Source organism: Bos mutus, chromosome 22, assembly GCF_027580195.1.
Source record: "Bos mutus isolate GX-2022 chromosome 22, NWIPB_WYAK_1.1, whole genome shotgun sequence".
NCBI classification, from domain to species: Eukaryota; Metazoa; Chordata; class Mammalia; order Artiodactyla; family Bovidae; genus Bos; species Bos mutus.
In genome coordinates, this window is record NC_091638.1 from 21,615,928 (window position 1) to 21,632,279 (window position 16,352).

Consider the following 16,352-nt stretch of genomic DNA (forward strand, 5'->3'; position numbering starts at 1 on the left):
ACGCCAAGGGCAGGTGGCGTCTCTGCCTGGCTGAGAACTCCCTGGGGGCAGGTTCCCTGCATGGGCTCCAGACAGCCAGAGGGTTCTGGAAGATGCTTGGGGATCTGAAGTGTGGTGAGCTGGGCACTGGCCATCAGGAAACATCAGGACACCTCTGAGAGGGAGAAAGCGGCAGGCAGAAACACTCATCAACCTGGTCATTTCCCACTTCTTTTCCCATGGAATTTTTTCTTTTCTTTTTCCTAAGAGCACTTGACTAAGGAACACCAATATTCATTCACACACAAACACACCCAGTGAGAGGAAGTCCAGGAAGGATGTAGAAAATAATCATGGAATGTTGCCTTCAGCAGCAATAGGACAGGATATGGCAAATCCATTAGACCTTGCTAAACTTGAAAAAGTTAGACCTCCTTGGCAGAGGTGCTATCCCCAGCAGTAATTATTATTGCATAATAATCCATTAAATCTTCTTTCAATGTGCCTACCCCTCCAGCAAGCTCCCCAGACATTGAGGCCCATGATTTCAGACGCTTATTTTCTGTCAAGTTCTAAGGACCATGACAAAAGCAGACTGGGGGAAACATAAGCTTTTTGCTGAACTTTGGAAAGAGGTGTAGGGTGATTGTGAACATCTGGCAGGGGTTAGTTTAAGAAAACAATGAAACAAATATTTACCTACTAAATTGACTAAGCTTATTCTGTCTGAATGTGAGTTACAGGAAAAGCTGAATGAAATTACACCAAGGTTAACTAGTTGTTGCCTTCAGTCAAGAGGGGAGAACAAGAGATAGCCGTATCACACACCCTTAAGAGTTATTTAAACATGCAGGAGACCATCTTTCTCTTCCACAGGAAAAGGATTATTTTATTAAGTATTTTAAAACAACTACTTAACATTGACTCATAGATAAAAATATTTACAATTTCACACCTTCAGGAAGGCTCCAAAATATAAACACTGTACCTCTCCCTAGAGAAAAAAAAAATTATTCTTCTCTTCAAAAACAGGAATACATTCATTTTTCTCACTTTTGTAGATCAAGTAATTATACAAATAAACATCTGAAACATTTTCCTTTTTAATATATTTATATAATATATATTTATAACAGTTTTACAAATAAAGGCAATGACTTTATACCAAAATAAAAACAGGAAAAGAAAAAGTTAAAACACAATCAGCGATTAAGCATAGTGCATTTCGAAAAGCTGGTGCAGGGCTAGCTGGACAAGTCAGAAAAGTACTCTGGACCAAAAATAAAACATCTTTTCAAGGAGACAGAATTCTTTTATCAGGAAGGACACTCCATGTGCTATTGGGCGAGGGGAATTAGCCTGCAGAAAGGGTCTTGCTGTGCCAAGGGCTGGTTAGGCTTTTAAGAAGCTAAGCTTGGTTAAAAGGAGTTTTAGGTTAGAGCTGATAACCGAGTCTGGCTTTGCTTGCTGAAATGCTTTTGTGCACTTCAGGGTGCTTGGCAAGCAGGTGCCTGCATCTCTCAGACCCTGGTTTGGTTCCCTGGACAGCGAGGCTTGTTTCCAGGTGAGACTAGAAGCAGGTGCCAGAGTCCCAGGGGATTCCTCCCTCCTCCCCTGGCAGCTAGGCTTGTACCAGGGGGCCCTTTTCAGTTCCTTAGGAAGCGAATCACTAGGAAAGCCTGAGTAGGGAACTACATTCTCTTTATTCATCTGAGGCAGGTGTGGGGAGCAGACCTGTGGAAACCTCCCCAAACCACTACCGTGCTATGCCAGTGTCTGCTACCTCACCACTTTGGAGAAAGTTCAGTCTGGCTGCCCTCTGCCCATACGGTGAGTCACAGCGACAACATAAGGGAGAAGGGTGGGGTCATCAGAACTGGCTGGGAACAGCACTCTGGAAAGCCCTCTTTTGAAAGTACCTTTTTCTCAAAGCCACAGACCCGGCTCCCAAAGTGGAGACTGACTCACAGATCAAGACTTTGCAGCTTTTAGAGATTCAGCTGCTTTGTATTAGAAGGGGCTACTCTCTGGGAGGGGAAAGGCCCAGAGGTCTGAGACAATCCCCCCTAAGTCTCCTGATGTCAGGCAATCCTTCACAAGTTCCCTACGCCCAAAGGAGCTTTAACGTCCCATACCAACACATAATGCATAGTCACGCACGCACACACACACACCACACACACACCTGAATCTTCTCTCCCTGCCTCAAATGATCTTGGCATACACACTGGAACAATCTCGCTGCACTCACAAACACATTTTTTGTTTTTTTGGAAGTAGGGAGGAAGGAAAGCAAAGCAGCAGGATCCCCTAAATAGTTTAGTCTTTGGTTTCTAAGTTTAAAGGGGGGATCTGCTTCAGAGCTTGGAGCAGGGCAGAAGAGTCGATGGCAGGATGGGTCGGCAGGGGAGAAGGGAGTCTCTGGGGCATGAGCAAGGGGGCCGAGATCTTGTCTGGGTTCATGAAGCTGCTGAGGGCTGCGGCAGAGGCATTGAGACCTTGGTATAACACTGGGACAGACGTGGGGTACCAGCACTTCTCCAGCATGGGCAAGTAGGCAGTTGCTGACGGTGGGATCAGGTAGAAGGGCAGGCAGAAGGGAGGCTGGTGTGGGTGTGGGCCCAGGAACGGGGAGCTGATCAGGTCAGTGCTAGTGAAAGGGCCTTCATCATCAGAGAGCTGCATTCTGCTCTTTTTCATGGGGGGTTCTTCGGATTCTTGCTTAATAGCACTGATCCTTTCTCCCATGGTGAACCTGCGTCCATGATCGCTTTTGAAGTATGGCTGCTCGACACGCAGCTCACTCTTCTCCGATTCTCCTCCGTAGCCGCTGTCTGTGTCCGTATCACTGCCACTCTGCTCGCCGCTCGAGTGGGCGAAAGTTCGCTGGATGACTGGCACACAGTTTTTGCCTGGGCCTTCGGAGCCTTTGGCCAGGGAGCTGGGTTTCTCCTTAAAGTCCATTGCTTTGGGGGCTGGGTCTGACGGCTTCCTGGAAGTACCGCCCTGTAGAAGCTCCGAGACCACACGGTGGAGGTGGGTGACAAGCTGTGAAGATTTCAGGTCCCGAGTATTCTCATGCTTGGCCAGGTACTGAAGCACCTCCCGGGCACATGTCTGGAAACCTGAGCAGAACATCTCTTGACCTGCTTCCACATTTCTCCCCGACAGATCACCTGGATCAACACAGATGCAAAGGAAGACATTTCAGAAGGCTCTGTGGTTCACATGGATACCTAGGTTCCAAAGATCCTGGGGCTTTCCTTTTTGTTAATAGCATTTGCTGATTGTATTTCTAACTCCAAAAGTAATATGATCAGGGGAAATTTGAATTACACCAAAAAGTATAAAGAATAAACTAAAAATCATCCATAATTCTACCTGTCAGAGATAAAATATGATTTGTAATGGCCGTATAATATCATAGGCATAGACCACATTTAACAGAGACAGACGGTTCCCCCTCTTGTTGCATTTATAAGGAATTCTTGAGTTTTCATTATAAGTGACACAGCCATAATCATCCTAGTGTGCTCATAACCAGAGTCAATTTACAGAACATCATCATCATCATAGCGAGATGGACAGTGACCAGCCAAAAAATGAGAATGAAGGAGCCATGTCACCTAAAGTACGCTTATTTTCAATGGCTTATACAAGTTGCAGTCATGCTGCTGTATTTAAAGGCTACTTCTAGGTCTTTCTCATATAGTCTGTCCATGATCCCCAGGAAGTTAGGTATGATCATCTTTCTGTTTTCAATGAGGCAACTGGCAGAACGACTTGCTAGGTTTTTGTGATTCTCATTGTACTAGTTTGGAAAGGAGGGGAGAGAGGAATGAGGGAGTGGGTAGAGGAATTTCTCCCTCGTTTGTACAGGATTATTTGGAATGGGTGAGACCAGACGGTTAGATGACTGTGATTCTCTGGAAGTCCGTAGAAATGGGTGATGAAACTTCAGTGGTTTCGTTAGATTGTGTAATTCACCGAGATACCTAGTGGCTATTCAGGGAACCACATGAAATGCAGGAAAAACTACTGCTGTCATCCTGCCAGGTTCATACCACACACCGAGGGATAAGGAAGTGGAGAAACATTAAAACACTGGGGCATACCCATGATTTATTCTCCAGTGAAACAGGGCTAAGGAAAACAACTGTAAAACACCCACGATGCAAATTATAGGTGCCGTGGCATTTTCAAAGTGGGGGGGGGGACTCCCAGAACCCCAGAAACTCTTAAGCCAAAATGCCACAGAAATATTTCACCATTTGACTAATATGTATTCATGCCAGGTGGCACACAGCAGCATTCCAAATGAAAAGTCTGACCTTTTAGGAAAGATAAAACAGCATCTCCCCCAACTAACGTGCATAGGCAATTTGTTGCAGGAATGTTTCTTATACCAGATGTTGAGCTCACGGGCTCTCTATTTGTGCTAGAACTCTAAGGAGATGATAGCCAGACATGGTACTCACCAGCTTGCAGACCGCTCTGCAGGGCAATGATTTTCTGCTGTTGTTGATCAATTAGGTTTGTTAATGCTTTCACATGCTTCAAGGTAAGTTCAAGAACCACTGCTTTTTCCAAGTGACCCAAAGTCTGGAATAAAAAGAGCCTCGGTCAGCAGTGAGCTCAGAGAAGTCCCACCTCTGGGATACTAATTAGCCATGAGATTTGTCAGTCGCCTGGGCTACCCTCCATGGGGTCGCAGGAGTCGGACACTACTAAGCGACTAAACCACCACCACTGAATGTCTCTAAAGGGGGATAAAAAAACTGTTCTTGGTTGGCTACATTAAGTTTTTATAGATGATGTTTAAAAATATGTATATATGCATATATTTTTGATTAGAGGACAGCAAACAAGTGTCCCCCATCTTTGAAGGCATTTTGGAAGTAGCAGCTAGCTCAGGAGAAAGCTTTGACAGATAAATTTTTCCAGCAGCCGTTGCTGACCTTAACTCAGGGGAATCCGGAGATAACATTTCTCTGCAGTGGTGTCAACCCTAATAGAGACTTCTACTGTGTCTGGCAGCCAAAAGGCTTTCCCTAGTTTCTTTCCTGACACCCTGTCATAACTTCTAGCTCATCTACGCTTTTTTGTTGCTTCCTAAATACTAGTTTTTCTCCTAAATTCTACTTTTTTCTTCTTTCCCCAACCAAAGGCTGCCACGCTAGTAATCTATTGAGGATCGCCAAGAAAGGACAGGACGTAAAAAAAAAAAAGGGACACATCAAAACAAGTCCTCTTATTTTAAAAAGGGATTCGGGGAAGGGGGTTAAAAAAAAAAAAAGTGGGTTGCTGGATTTGCCCAATGTGGGAAAAGGAGAACCCTGAGAATCACCTTAAACTCTAGCAAAGGAAGGCCGGCTGGTGTTGGTGCCAAGCTGGACAAGTACAAATGATTCTTATCTCATTTGCACGAGGTTGCCAGAAAATTCTGAGACTGGAGAAGGGTACCCCCAAACAGAGCCAGCCACTAGCTAGGATCCAGCCATCTGGTCTGCAGTTCCTGGCAGAGCCTGCAGGCGGCGGGTGACCCTCGCCCGCCCTTTGGGCAGAGGAGCTGGTTTGGAGAGGGGCCAGCTTCTCACTTACTGTAAGTTTGAGATGTTCGGGGAGGAGATCCTTCAGCTGGGCGATGCACTCGTTAATCCGGTCACGTCTCTTTTTCTCGATGAGCCGGTGCGGCAGTTTGTAGGTCTCCTGCAAAGCGCACGGAGAGATGGTGGGCGCGGGAGGAAGGAGGTGAGAAGCGCTTCTCCTTCCCCACCCCGCGGCAGAGGAGTCCCGGCAGTGGAGCAGAGTCACACCCAGAACCCTATCTGCTCCTTCTTCTCCAAGCCACTCAGTAGAGACACAGGGCCCACACCTTGCATACCCCCCTCCAACCTTAAAGTGAGAAAACTTTTATTGGAAACTCAGCGCGTGCGAGGGCCTGGGGTCCACAGGGGCGCGGTGCTCTTACCTTGCTGTCCTCGCTCCGCTTTATTCCCCGCCTCGACTTGTACACTTGGTACATATGGGCAAAATCCATCCTGCAGGGAGAGGGACGAGAAAGGGTCATGACTTGCGCATCGGTTGCAGGAACCCTGACTGGCAAGAACCCCCGGATGCACCCAGAACTACTTGGAGTTGAAAGCCGCGCAGAAGGCAGGACTGGAGTTGAGGCTTGAAGGGGCCAGGGGTACCAACTTACCCTGATAGGTCTCCGGGCTCCAGTCCTGGCGCTTTGGGCAGGCAAGTGGGGGGCGGTTGCGCGCTGGGGATCCGCTCCATTGCGCTGCGAGCCGGGGCCACTCTGCGCTCCTGTCTGCAGTGGTGGAGCGTCGGGTGAGGACTGTCGTGGAGGAGGTTTCGGGGGTCTCTCCGCAGGGTTTCCTCTGAGTCAGAGCTCTCTGAAATCCGCTGGGCTGCGAAGAGCTGCGGCTTTGAGGTACTGCTTCAGTTGGGGGCGTGCATGGTGTACCCGCGGCCTCTGGCTCCGGCTCTGCGCACAGACTGGCGGTGTGTGCTCCCAGTGCCGTCTGCGCGGTGCGAGCCAAGTGAATGAGAAGTGGGGCGGGCGGGGAGGCGGGAGGGAGCGCGAGGAGGGGGGGGGGGCGGTTAGGGCGGAGTGGGGGGGGGGATGGGGGGGGAGCCGAGGAGTAATGGAGAGGCTGCGGGCTGGGTTAAATGGGAGCGAGTGGGTGGGTTGGAGCTACGTGTTCTACCCTGTGACTCCAGGCACGTCTGGCCGCTGCCGGGGAGGGAAGGAGCGACCTGCCCGCCCTCCCCCGGCTTCATCACATGAGTCTCACGTGTTGGACAACGCTCCCGCGGCTGCGAGGGAGCCCCCACCCCCAGCCCCGGCCCCCAGGTGTCTGCGGCTGCCTTTCCCCGAAGAGGGGGTTGGCAGGGCAGTCTGGGTCCTGCCTAGCTGGGCGGGGGGCGCGGAAGCTGGAAGGGGCCAGGGAGCCAGCGAGGTGGTGGGGGGAGGTTGGTAACGTGGGCGAACCTGCCCCAGGGAAATGAAGTAAGTTCCCGTCTCCTGGGAGGGAACGGGGGAGGACGGATCCGCCCGCGTCTGACTCAAGCCGGGAGAGGAATATCCCCTCGCTCGCTCCAGCCCAACCCTCTTCCTCCTCCTCCCCCCGCGCGGCCCGCTCAGAGGAACCAGCGCGCAGCGGAGGGAGTCGCCCGGCCCCCCTGCCTTCCCCAGAGGCTGGGGTTTCTTTCCGCGCCGGCTTCCCTGCCCCCACCCCTCGGCCCCGAGTCCAGGAATCGCCCGCCGTGGGGAGGGGCCGAGGAGGGGCGGGGCGGATGTCACCCCATGGGAAGCGGGCTGGCAGCCAAGCGCAGGGGCAGGCGAGGCCGCCGTGGAGCACGCTGCGCGCACCTGACCCGCTAGGCTGTGCGCCGCGGGTCCCCGGCTCCTTTGGAGCTGCGCTCCCGGGGCACAGTCTGCGTGCCGGCGGACACCCACTTGCGCACCGCCCAGGGTGCCCCAGTGCCCCCACCCCCCGCCCCGGGCCACACTTGGGCTGATCAAGCACAGAAAGAGACCGGGCACGGTGCCCTGCGTTTCCTCCCTCCTCTGCCCCCACTGGAGCAGAGGCGCCCGGGTCCCCTCCCCTTGGGCTGCAACGTTACACAACCGCGGCAGCGGCGCTTGCCCTGCGGCAGCGCGGGGCGTGACACTTCACCTGGCCTGGGCTTGGGCCGCAGCGCTCCTGACTGCGAGCCCTTGTGCCCCGGCCGGGGACCGAGACCCCCAGCACAGGAGCTCCCAGGGGTCGGGGTCGGCCATCTCCCTCCTGCCGGGGACTTCTGCAGCGCATTGTGCGGTCTGCAGCCGGGGCAGGATGGAAAAGAGAGACTTGGAAAAACTACCCATCACGCTGACGTCTTAGCGTTCATTCACTCGACAAGCATTGGTTGAGCCCCCTACCCTGTGCCAGGCGTTGTGCTTAGATACGCTGCCAGATACACTGTAGGTGAATCGAACACAGATGCTGCTCTTAAATTCACAGGAACCTCTGAGAAGGGCTTACCCTGGGAAATGAGGGGAAGGCAGTACTGGGAAAATTGTATTGGTGCTGCTGGCAGAGACACGGGAGAAGAAAAGATAGAAAGTGTGGGCTTAAAAAATTTTGGGGGGTATTAAGAAAAAATTCTTTTTTAAAATTTAATGTGAACCACAATGTCTGGGCAGAGGAGGACGTTAACCCATCGCCCGGAGCCTGGGGCAGAAGGGCCTCCTCCAAGCGGCTCCAGATCTCTGCAATCTCACTGAGCCCGCCCGAGGCCCCCACCTACTCCCCCGGAAAAGTCCGGCCTCTGTGACCTTCTAACTCTGCCTGGAGCAGGGAAAACAGCTGAAACTCCAAGCCTGCTGTGTGAGCAGCGCTGATGCTGTCAGAGGAGGGAGCCAGTGGAAATTCATGACTAAAATAAGGCCTGGCTGGGGATTTCACTGACCTCTGTGCTGCCCTGCCCTGTAAAGTTCGGGGAGTTGAGAGATGACTGTGAGCCTTTCCCACCGTGCCTCGGGTCAGTTACCCTGCTGCCGAGTGACCTGGCTGTGGGAAGGATTGAAAAACAACAACAACAACAAAACGGGGTCAGTGCTGGAACCTGGTGAAGATCAGCCTCGGGTGCAGTTGAGGGGGCGGGTAGGGGTGGGCTCAGTCTTAATTGGCAGTGTCCTTGACAACCTAGAGATCTGGGATTCACACATTGACCAAACTGGGAGTGGATTTCCTTCAGGTCGCTTTGGAGAGCTCCCACTTCCTGTTTATGTTTCACAACCGTCAAACTCATTAGCAAGTGTGAGAAGTGCCTCCTTTTCTAAGTGCTGACTGGCCTGACCTCGCCTGGGGCTCAGCATCCCTCTGTCCTAGAACCTACTTTTGCTGGCTTGTGTTATCAGCCATTTCTCTGGAGGTGATGCGGCTTCCTGCCAGGAAGGGGGCAAGCAGGACCACAGGCAGGAGGGGACAGGAGTCAGTTCTGGGTTTGTGCTTTCAGTGTAGGGTGACCTGCTCCATTGTCAGAATTTAATAGGGGTGAATGAAGAGTTGTCATGACTGCGGCTCAGCCACAGTTGCACCAGGAAATAAGTACAGGGGAAGGATGGAACACATGTCCCCCCCCCCAGCGGTCACTCTCCCCCAGCATACCCCTCCCCCCAACCAGGAGTGAACCCAAACAGTTCAGATTCCATGGCTCAGAGCTCAGTGTCATTCCTAGAATGCTTTGAAGTTATCTATACTTTTTGCCCTTACCTGACCTACAATGGGAAACAGCAAAATGGATCGTTTCCTACGTTTTGTTTGTTCCAAATGTACTCTCAAGCATCAAGGATTATCCCCACCTTACCAAAGTGCTACTGCACCAGGTTATATTACTTTTAATGCTTCTCTTCTCTCAAAGCTTATGATTATTTTTTTTATTGAAATAAACAAAATAATTCCTTCTCCTCATGCAGCTTTTCATCCTGAAGAATCTTAATATTTCAGTTTGTCATCTTTTGTAGATAGTTGGTTTAGTGCTTACCGTGTGCTAGTTTTTAGACTGAATGTAAAAACGTTGTACAGGTTCATTTACTTCTCACCACCACCTTATTGGGCAGTCATTAGCTCATTTTTATGTTTATTTAACACATTTAATGAGAACAACAATGTGCTGGGCACTGAACAATGCCCAGGAATATATAATGTATCCTCTTGAGGAATTTGAGGCTCAGGGAGGTTAAATTACCTACCTCAGGTTATATAGCCTGAGATTAGATCTGGAATTGAACCCCAGGTTTGTTGGACTCCAAAGCTTGAGCTCTTAATCACTATACTTGAGGCTACCTGGTAGGGCTCTTTGGGTTGTGCACTGCTCAACTCCAGGGGGAGCCATTCACATTGCAGTCTGTGTGAAAGCATCCTCTAGAGTGTTGCAAGGCAGCACTGGGCAGCTGCACTGGGTAATCCTGATGGTCGGTAGCCCTCGCCTCTGTTTTGTTTCTTCTCAGTGTGCAGAGATCATATTTTTGGACAAGTAAGGACAAGATTTTTCTTTACTAGTGAGGCTCAACATTTTGGTGGTCTGATGCTGTGTGTTAGAAATAGTTAGGCAGGCCCCTCCTAGCAGGAAATTAGAACCCACAGACCCCTGCATATATCCACACATACATACATCATCACTTTTTGCAAGTTGATGAAGTCTCACAATTTTTTTTCTACCACAGTTCACAGTAAGAAATACATTTTACATCATGACTCAACATGTACAAACACTCGCACACACTCCCAGAAGTATATTGGAACACAGGGCAGTCAAGGCTTGGTTGGGATCACTACCAATATTTACAACCACTATTCTCTTTCCCATACTCTGAGCAGCCATTGCTCGCTGAAAAAATTTCACCATTTAGGAAAAAGCCAGCCTAATGGATTTCAGACAAAACATTTACAAAATAACTTCTCTTTGATATTCATTCTAACATTTTCTAGTCTTGTCTAGTAAATTTTAAAGAATATTTTGGTCTTTACTTACTAAATTGAGTTTTCGATCCATTAATACATCCTGATCAACAATTTGGAAACATGCTCTGCAGTAGAGAGAGTGCTGACATTTTGGCTTGTCCCACCAGAAAGACATCAATGGCACCTACACACTTGCAGATCTTCCAGATCACTTACAGAAATGTTAAATACAGCTGCTGGTCCTGGATGAGTTCAATGGTGTATTCAGATGAATGAGTTCAAATGGTGTCTCCTTTCGGGACATCCTTGCTTTATGTTCAATTGTAGGAGTAAAATATTCTGAGTTTTGTTGACATGCATCATGTTATGTGTTGGTTCCTTCATCCAGTTAAGGAAGTTTTCTGCTATTGTTAGTTTGCTCACAGAGTTTATCATAAAAGGATGTTGAATTTGTCAGATACTTTTTCTGCATCCAACAAAACAGCCATGTGGCTTTTCTCTTTCTTTCTGTTAATATCATGAATTACAATTTTAGTGTTCAATCAACCTTGAATTCCTGAGGTAAGCCTATCGTGATCAATGTATTACCCTTATTTTTATTGTTAGATTTAATTAGCTAATAATATATATTAAGGATTTTCATGTCTACGATTGTGAAGGGAAATTACGTGAGGTTTTCTTTTTTTTTTTGTAATCTTTGTCAGGTTTTAGCATCAAAATAATGCTAGTCTCATAAAACAATTTGGGAAATATCCTATCTCTTTTCTGAAAGATATTAAGTGGGGTTGGTACTATTTCTTTCTAAAATAATAGGAGAAGCTCATTGGGCCTAGAGGTTTTTTGTGGGGGGAATGCTTTTACCATGAATACATTTTAATAGATTTCAGGCTATTTAACATTTTTATTTCTTCTTTTATCAGCTTTGGTAATTTTTTTTCATGAAATTTGTCTATTATCTTTAACGTTGTCAGTATATTGGATAGTGTTATCCTTTTAATGTTTATGTAATCTATAGTGACAAATCTTTTTTACTTCTTTTGAAATGTTTTTCTTTTTTTTCTAGATCATCTTACCAAGAGACTTATCAATTAATTATATTAATTTTTGCAATTATCCATAATTTTGAATTTATTGATTTACTTTGCTGTCTGTTTATCTTATATTTTATCGATTTCCTCTTATTTTTCTTATTCCTTTTCTTTTAGTTATTTTATATTTAACTTGTTCTACTTTTTCTAGTTTCTTTAGATGTAAAATATTATCATTGATCTTAAACCTGTCTTCTTATTATAAATATCCAAAGCTAGAAAATTTCCTCTAAGCCCTGTTTTCCCAGCATTCCACAGTAGTTAGTGTTTGTGTTTTCCTTCTCATTCAGGTCAAAATATGTTGTATTAGTCTTTGTGACTTTTATTTGATTCACAGGTTATTTAGAAGGGTATTGTTTAATTCCCAAATATTTGTAAATTTTCCAGGTAACTTTTTCCTTTTTCTTTGAAAATAATTAGCCACAGGAAGTTATTAAAATAATATAGAGAAGTTGCATGTATCCTTCACCCAATTTCCCCCAATGGTAACATCTTACATGACTATAACACAATATTCAAACAAGGAAATTAACATACATACAAATTACAGCGAGTTTTCAGTTTTTACCAGTTTTCCATGCATTCACTTTTGTGTGTGTGTATAGAGTTCTATGTAATTTTATCACTCCCGTCGATTAGTATAACAACCACCTCATCAAGATGCAAAATTGTCATATCACTACAAAGTCCTCAGCTGCTGCCTCTTTGTTATCAGACCTGTTCCCTTCTCCCATTCCTAATGTCTGGCAACCACTAGAATGTTCTCTGTTTGTAATATCATGTTAAGAATGTTATAAACATGGAATCCTGTGGTATGTAACTGTTTGAGGTTGAATTTTTTTCTGCTCAGTGTAAGCCTCTTGAGATCCATCCAAGAGGTTGTGTGTATCAATATTAAGTCTCTCTTTTTTTTTTTAATTTTTTTTGTCATTTACTTTTTTGGCTGTGCCAAGTCTTAGTTGTGGCATGTGGGATCTTTTTGTTACTGCACATGGAATCTAGTTCCCTGACCAGGAATGGAACACAGGAATTGGGAGCACAGAGTCTTAGGCACTGGACCACCAAGAAAGTCCCACTAGTAAGTTCCCTTGTTATTGATGAGTGACATTCCATGCTGTAGATGTGCCACAGTTTATTTAATTATTCATCCACTCAAGGTCATTTGAGTTCCAATTTTTTCTGCTATTAGAAATAAACCTACTGTGAACCTTTTTCTACATGCTTTTGGGTAGACACAAAAAGCTTTCTTCTCTAGGATAAATGCCCAGGACTATAATTCCTCATATAGTAATGTGCATTTGGTTTTTAAGAAAATGACAAACTACTAGCCAGAGTAGCTGTACCATTTTACATTCCCAGTTGCAATGTTTGAGAGAGCTAGTTTCTCTGTGTCCCAACCAGTATTTGGTCTTGTCACAAGTGTTTTTTTTTAACTTGTTGTTCAGTCACCCAGTCATCTCTGACTCTTTGCAACCCCATGAACTGCAGCACGCCAAGCTTCCGGGTCCTTTACTATCTCCCAGAGTTTGCTCAAACTCAATGTCCATTGAGTCGATGATGCCATCCAACCATCTCACCCTCTATTGCCCCCTTCTCCTCCTGCCCTCAGTCTTTCCCACCATCAGGGTCTTTTCCTGTGAGTTGGTGAGTTGGCTCTTTATATCAGCTTCAAAATCAGTCCTTCCAATGGTAAAGAATCTGCCTGCAATGCAGGAGACCAGGGTTCCATCCCTAGGTTGGGAAGATCCCTTGGAGAAGGGAATGGCAACCCACTCTAGTATCCTTGACTAGAGAATCCCATGAATAGTAAAGCCTGGTGGGCTACAGTCCATGAGGTTGCAGAGTCAGACACGACTGAGCAACTAACGTTTTAAACTTTAGCTTGTCCAAATAGGTGTGTAATGCCAGGTATCTTTCTATATTGGTTTCTAATTTATTAGTTTTGAGTCAGAAGGTATACTCAATTTGATTTTAATGCTTTGACATTTATTAAGCTATCTTTCATTGCTGAGCATATAGTCTAGCTTGATGAATGTTTCCTGTGGGTTTGGAAAAAATATGTATGCTGTAGTTGTTGGGTGTGATATTTTATCAAGTCCTTTGGGTCAAGTTGGTTGATAGTGCTGTTCAAATAAGGGCTTCCCTAGTGGCTCAGATGGTAAAGAGTCAGCCTGCAGTGCAGGAGCCCTGGATTTGATCCCTGGGGTGGGAAGATCCCCTGGAAAAGGAAATGGCAACCTACTCCAGTATTCTTGCCTGGAAAATCCCATGGACTGAGGAGCCTGGCGGGCTACAGTCCATGGAGTTGCAAAGATATCTCTATGCTGATTTTTTTTTGTCCAAAATAGAAGTGTTAAAATCTCTCCAACTATAATTGTAGATTTGTCCATTTCTGTCAACTTCCACTTTATACATCTTGGAACTTTCTTCATAGTTGCCTGCACATTTTGGATTGATAGGTCTTCTTGATAATTTTATTCTCTGATTAGAAGTTTCCCTCTTTCTCTTCAGTAGTACTCTTTTTAAAATATTTATTTATTCATGGCTACCTTGTGTCTTAGTTGCAGCGTGTGAGATTTTTTTATTGTGTTGTGTGGCCTTCTCTCTCGTTGTGGTGCTTGGGTTCAGTAGTTGCAGCTCTCAAGCTTAGTTGCTCTATGGCATGTGGGATCTTAGTTCTCAATCAAGGATGAAACTCATATCTGCTGCTTTCCAAGGTGGATTCTTAACTGTTGGACCACCAGGGAAGTCCCTTCAGTAATATTATTGTCCTGAAGTATGCCTTTTCTGATATTAATATAGCTTTACATGTTTTTTATATTTAGTGTTGGCATAATGTATGTTCTTTCTCCCCTTACGCTTTCAACCTGTGTCTTTTTTTTTTTTTTAATCACGTTATTTATTTTTGGCTGCTTTGGGTCTTTGTTGCTGTGTGCTGGGTTTCTCTCATGGCAGTGGAAGGGGCTACTCTCTTTTGCTGTGCACAGGCTTCCCACTGTGGTGGCTTCTCGTGCTGTGGAGCACCGGTTCCAGGCACGTGGGCTTCAGCTGTTGCAGCACAGGGGCTCCGTAGTTGTGGCATTTGGGCTCTGGAGCCCATGGGTTTCAGTAGCTGTGTCACAGGGGCTCAGTAGTTGTGGCACATGGGCTTTAGTTCCCTGGAATCTTCCTGGACCAGGGTTCGAACCCATGTCCCCTGCATTGGCTGGCAGATTCTTCTCCACTGCACCACCAGGGAAGTTCAACCTATGTCTTTATAATTGAATTGTATGTTTATAAACAGCCTATTGTTGGATTTTGTTTTTATATTAATTTAACAATCTGCCTTTTGATTGAAGTGTTTAATATATTTGAGATAATTATTAATATGGTTGGGTTTAAATCTCCCATCTTGGTACTTGTTTTCTGCTTATCTCATTTATGCTTTGTTTCTATTCAGATTTTCCTGCCTCCTTTGTATATGTTGAATTTTTTTAATCATTCCATCTTATCTCCTGTGTTTAAGTACACTTCTTTATGGTATATTCTAGTGGCTATTGTTGAGCAGTGGTTCTTAAATTTTACCTGTGTTAGAAACAGCTGGAGGTCTTATTAAAACACAGATTTCTGGGCCATACCCAAAGTTTCTTATTCAGTAGGTCTGTGATTGAGCTCAAAATTTGCATGTCTGATAAGTTCTCAGATGCTGAAGATAGAAATTTCAGCTCTAAAGGTTATGCTCTGTATCTTTAAGTTATCACAGCCTACCTTCAAATAATACACTACAAAGTGCTTCTATACAACTTGGTGGTTGTGTAAAAACCTTATAACAATTCTTTTTACTCTTCCTCTCGACCCTTATGCTATTGTTATTTTACATTTTACCTGTAATATGCTATAAATTTCAAAATGTTGGTGTTTGTTTGATTTTTGGCCATGCTTGTGGTATGTGGGCTCTTAGTTCTCCAACCAGGAATCGAACCTATGCCCCCAACAATAGAGGCACAGTCTTAACCACTGAATTGCCAGGGAAGTCCCTATTGTTACTTGCTTTAAACAGTCAGTCAGTCGTGTCCAACTGTATTTGACCTCATGGACTGTAGCCCACCAGGCTCTTCAGGCAAGAATACTGGAGTGGGTAGCCGTTCCCTTCTCCAGAGGATCTTCCTGACCCAGGGATCAAACTTGGGTCTCCCTCACTGCAGGCAGATTCTTTTACCATCAGAGCCACCAGGGAAGCCCAAAACAGTCAGTAGTCCTCTAAAATATTCTTCGTACACAGATAGATAGACAAAGATGAAAACATATTACTTTGAAAAGGTCTTTGACATTTACCCATATACTTATCCTTTTTGATACTCTTCACTTCTTCCTGCAGATATGAATTTCCTTCTGGTTTCCTTTCTGTTCATTCTGAAAAGCAAATGTTAGCTTTTCTTGTCGTGTTGATCTGCTGGAGATGAATTCTCCCAAATTTTCTGTCTGATAATGACTTTATTTCATTTTTGAAGTATATTTGAAATATATTTTCACTGGATATGGCATTTGACAGTGTTATTCTTTTAGCATTTTAAAGAGGTTCTATTTTCTTCTGGCCTCCATTGATTCTACTCAAGAGTCACCTGTTATTTATATCTTTAGCCTAAAATCTATGTCTTCTGTTCCCCTCTGGCTGCTTTTCAGGTTTCACTTGCTGTTGCTTTTCAGCAGTCTGGCTTGATTTATTTAGGTGTGGTTTTCTCTATATTTATTCTACTTGGGGTGTGCTGAGTTTCTTCTGTGACTTGATATTTTTCACCAGTTTGGGTGAATGTTAGCCAATAAAGTTTCAATGATTTCTTCTGCC

The 16,352-nt window shown here is 45.6% G+C and overlaps 1 protein-coding gene and 1 long non-coding RNA gene across 2 annotated transcripts in view; one reads left to right on the forward strand and one right to left on the reverse strand.

Annotated features, from left to right (window-relative positions):
• LOC138984728 (uncharacterized) overlaps positions 1 to 16,352 on the forward strand; it is a 170,924-nt gene that overhangs the window by 30,239 nt on the left and 124,333 nt on the right. The gene's annotated exons all lie outside the window — the stretch shown is intronic.
• Positions 1,214 to 6,538, reverse strand: BHLHE40 (basic helix-loop-helix family member e40). Its single transcript, XM_005896169.2, has 5 exons — positions 6,182 to 6,538; positions 5,951 to 6,020; positions 5,581 to 5,688; positions 4,458 to 4,581; positions 1,214 to 3,155 (listed from the first exon to the last, which is right to left on the reverse strand). Exons 1-5 carry the CDS (start codon positions 6,259 to 6,261, stop codon positions 2,299 to 2,301), a joined length of 1,239 nt encoding a protein of 412 aa, XP_005896231.1. The 5' UTR covers positions 6,262 to 6,538; the 3' UTR covers positions 1,214 to 2,298.

What these genes read in the sequence shown, in the direction of transcription:
- BHLHE40 (XM_005896169.2), bottom strand. Translation starts at nt 6,261, where the DNA reads ATGGAGCGGATCCCCAGCGCGCAACCGCCCCCCACTTGCCTGCCCAAA. An exon ending in GAGCCCGGAGACCTATCAGG is followed by an intron (nt 6,021 to 6,181) that starts GTAAGTTGGTAC and finishes CTCTCCCTGCAG; the next exon opens with GATGGATTTTGCCCATATGT. An exon ending in CCGAACATCTCAAACTTACA is followed by an intron (nt 4,582 to 5,580) that starts GTAAGTGAGAAG and finishes TTTTTATTCCAG; the next exon opens with ACTTTGGGTCACTTGGAAAA.